Source organism: Aphanomyces invadans, assembly GCF_000520115.1.
Source record: "Aphanomyces invadans strain NJM9701 unplaced genomic scaffold supercont1.47, whole genome shotgun sequence".
Lineage (NCBI taxonomy): Eukaryota > Oomycota > Saprolegniomycetes > Saprolegniales > Verrucalvaceae > Aphanomyces > Aphanomyces invadans.
Window position 1 is genome coordinate 14,970 of NW_008580192.1, and position 3,633 is coordinate 18,602.

The window sequence follows — 3,633 nt, forward strand, 5'->3', positions numbered from 1 at the left end:
AGGGGAAGTCACGCGGCAGCGCATCGAAGAATCTTGCTCGCTCGGACCATATGACCGGAGCATACACGTTGTGTAGAACCAATGTCAACGGCCCCAGGACACATCGGGCTTGTTGGTATCGGCCACGAAGAAGAGGATCGTTGTGAGGGACTATTTCCGCGTTCTTCAACGGCGAGTGAGGGTGAATAAACGTCGCCAGCACTCCAGTAGCCGGAGTTCTTGGAGTGTCGGGATACAACGGGTCTTCAAAGAACAACGCACCCTCCTGGTTGGTGATGCGTTGCCAATGGTAGGCCACTTTGTCGTGCTGACTGGGCGTGCGAAAGCGAGTTTCTTGAATAAACGTGACGTCGCGCGTGCACGAGAGGTTGGAAAGGATATACCGATATCTGTTGATGAAACCATTGGTGTTGACGGAGAGGATTTGTAAGGCCCACTCCACGAGTTGAGCGGGAAAGTTCGGTGCATTGTCTTGAGTCATAGGTGATTCTTGACAAATAAATATCGTGGGGTCTTGAAGTGTGACGTTAGTGTGTGAATCGATTTTCCACCAATTTACAGGTCGTTCTCGAGGTCGAGGAGCTCACTGTAGTTGGCTGCATGGATAGAATGTGTCGCGTCGTCACAAATGGACTCGACTTCGACGTTGTCGGTGATGTGAACAAGTGCCTTCAGTGCCGTGAGGATAGGACCAGGCAACTTGAACGATTCGAGGGTCGAGTGTAGCGTGGCCACAACGTGTAGAATGGTCCAGTCCGTCAATTGGTTGGATGCCTTGCATCGAGTGGCTGTCTTACGCAGCAATGAATCGAGTGCGTCAGCATTGTTGTAGAGGTCAGGTGCGCGATTCTCCAGGAACAAATCCATCGCTACCACCGCGAGGCGCACGGATACATCGTGAGACTCGGGAACGATTTCCGCAAGAATTTGACTTGGGTCTTCGTAGTTCTGGGCTTAAAACCCCAAATACGCCTTGTAGTTATCCTCTTCATCAAGCAAGTGTGCTTGGCCATCTCGCGCTCGATGGCCCGGGTTGTTGTCAGCGAAATGAACAGGTCAAAGTCGTCTGCACAGGAGAACATCGAGTGAGCGATGATTTGGTGCTCCTGGAGCAAAACGCTCTTGCATTCGACGATGATTCTGACCACTTTCTTGTCGCGAATTGCCCATTGTGCACGTTCCAAGTGAGCATGCTTGGATTTGTTGGTGCGCTGCTTCTTGCCTTGTACTTTCGTAGGTCGACGAAAGTTGGCATCCGTCAGCACGATACGGGGGAGAACAAAGTCGTCCATAGACAGCTCCACGTCCTCTTCTTCGAGAATGGCATATCGATTGTTCGTCGAGAGTGGTGCGGATCGAGGCGACAATGATAAAGGTCGTTTCGCTGCAGGACCAAACCGGTTGCCCGTAACCAATTGGAAGCTCCTCTGGGAGGTCATCAGGTGCTCTTCCAGTGGAGCATCATCGGGCGTGTCGGATGGATTTGGAGAAAGTGACGCAGTCATGTCCACATCGTTTGTTGTTTGAGATGGGTCGACTTGAGTGGGCTCTACATTCACTTGTCCGACGGAAATGACCTCTGTCGCAGACTCGTGTTCCATATCGTGGTCATCGCTTGGACGAGAAGCTGAAAACGGGCTTCGCTTGCACTCTCCAGGCTGATGAGGGAGTGTTTTGACGCACAGGTTGCCGAGCAGCCGTTGGAGTTGGTTGCTGTACAGGTTGGAGTTGGTTGCTGTACAGGCCTGGGTGTCGCCGATGGCTCCGAACGACTTTTCGAGTTGAGTGCAGCAATCGAAGGAGGCATTGTGTTGTTCAGCGCAGCAAACTTGTGCTGAAAAATCACGGGCACTGCTCTCCCCGAGGCATCGGCCACTTCAATTCCACGCAGAGGTGGGCCAGATGTTGGCACAAGGCCACAGGGGGGGTGTCGAGGCCTTGAAGTTCACACGCAAATGAGGCGAGGCCACGTTTTGATCCGCAGTTGGGTTGAACGCAGCGACCACCGACCCCGTCATCTCGGCCAATTTTTTCACAACGGCGCGTGCCATTGCCGGATTGTTGATCTTGGTGAACGTGACAAACTAATTTTGCCCGTATCGCAAGTACTTGGGAAGTTGGAAATCCTTGCCCCCAAGCTTGAATGTGGTTTTGAGCGTGTAGCACGAGATGGCCATGGTAAGGGGGTTTTTCTTGTGGATGAGGATGTTGGGGAACTTGGACGCCCACAATGATCCAGAATTTTCCTTGAAGAATTGGCTGCAGATGACCTTCTCCGACCACGAACGGAAGCCTTCGCTCATTTTGGATCGACAGCTCATAAACTTGACTTTGAGGCGTCATCAAGATGCTGTCGATGAAGGCACCCATGTCGAGAGGGTTCTTGTAGAACTGGTCCGCACGGCTTCACAGCGAGCGATGTCGGTATCCGCAATAGCATGTTCACCGGCATCGCGGTGCTTTGAAGTGCTCGGGACGCCTTTGGACTTTGGTTTCGTCGAGTTTCCACTTGGCACTGCCTTCTTGGATGAAGAATTTCCTTCGTCCTTTTCCTCAGCAGGTTGGCAAAGTCGTTCAGGTGATTTGGAACCGGTCGGCTGAACTTCGCAGTTGATCGAGTCGTCGTCGGGAGACTCTACAGGCAACATTTCAACCGCGGCAGGGTCTCGGGTCGGTTCACGGGTCATTCTTCTCCCAAGGTGGTGGGGGTTTCAGCAGAGGCGGGAGCACGGTGGGTAGCTAGCTGTGTGACCATCCTCATTGTTCACGAAACTGGTCAGGGCAAGGCCATCCGTACCCAAAGAAGCAACTTCCGTAGGCGAAAGATCTCTCGCTATGTCGTTGACAATCGTACATAGGTTCTTGCTGCGCAGCTTGGCTTGGACGCGCACCTTGAAGATGTTGAAGTTGGCATCGCGAAAGACGATAGGATCCGCCTTGATGTTGTCGTTGGTAGTTGGGCTCATAACCTTTGAGGCTACGATAGGCAAAGGTCCAGGATACACTTGAGGGGTTGATGAAGAAATCAATTGTGATGTTAATTTTCCATACTGGCTGCCTAGAGTTTCTATTCTTCGTTCTGTCAAGGTCCGCAGCGTTACGGGCAAGATAACTGCGTGCTAATCCTGGCACGATAACAGTATGGCGTTTCTGGCAAGATAACCAACATCCGTAACTTCCCTTTCAAGCATTCACTCTGATCGATGTACGTGCGCAAGTCATGTAGCGCATGGTACAGGGTTCGATCACCAACAAAGTCATGTGTTGCTGGGATGCACAATATATATGTCAAGTTCCCAAAATATTGGGATCGACGATATATTTGCTAAGTTCCCAAGCAACACAACACGAGAAAGAATGCATTCAATACACATAAGCTAGCCAGTCCTAGCTGAGTACTTCTCATACTCCCACTCAATTCGTGGTTCCATCTGTGATCCCCAACTTGGATCGCAGGCTCTCGAATTGCTCACGTGGTATGGCCTTGGTGAGGATATCAGCGATCATCATCTTGGTGGGTCAGTACTGGATCTTGACGAAGTCCTTCTCCACATGGTCCCGCACAAAATGGTACTTGGTGCTGATGTGCTTGGTTCTCTCATGTTGGCCTGGGTTCTTCGCGATCGCAATTGC

At 51.5% G+C, this 3,633-nt stretch overlaps 3 protein-coding genes across 3 annotated transcripts; all 3 read right to left on the reverse strand.

Moving 5' to 3' along the window:
- Nucleotides 1-555: 555 nt before the first annotated feature.
- Nucleotides 556-1,601, reverse strand: H310_13052 (hypothetical protein; the record flags this gene model as incomplete). Its single annotated transcript, XM_008880409.1, has 2 exons — nt 556-869; nt 971-1,601. The coding sequence occupies 2 exons, from the start codon at nt 1,599-1,601 to the stop codon at nt 556-558; spliced, it is 945 nt and encodes a 314-aa protein (XP_008878631.1).
- A 483-nt stretch (nt 1,602-2,084) lies between these two features.
- H310_13053 (hypothetical protein) lies at nt 2,085-2,303 on the reverse strand (the record flags this gene model as incomplete). Its single annotated transcript, XM_008880410.1, has 1 exon — nt 2,085-2,303. One exon carries the CDS (start codon nt 2,301-2,303, stop codon nt 2,085-2,087), a length of 219 nt encoding a protein of 72 aa, XP_008878632.1.
- A 494-nt stretch (nt 2,304-2,797) lies between these two features.
- H310_13054 (hypothetical protein) lies at nt 2,798-2,966 on the reverse strand (the record flags this gene model as incomplete). Its single annotated transcript, XM_008880411.1, has 1 exon — nt 2,798-2,966. A coding segment is annotated over one exon (168 nt), but the record flags the coding sequence as incomplete, so codon positions are not given.
- Nucleotides 2,967-3,633: the final 667 nt, after the last annotated feature.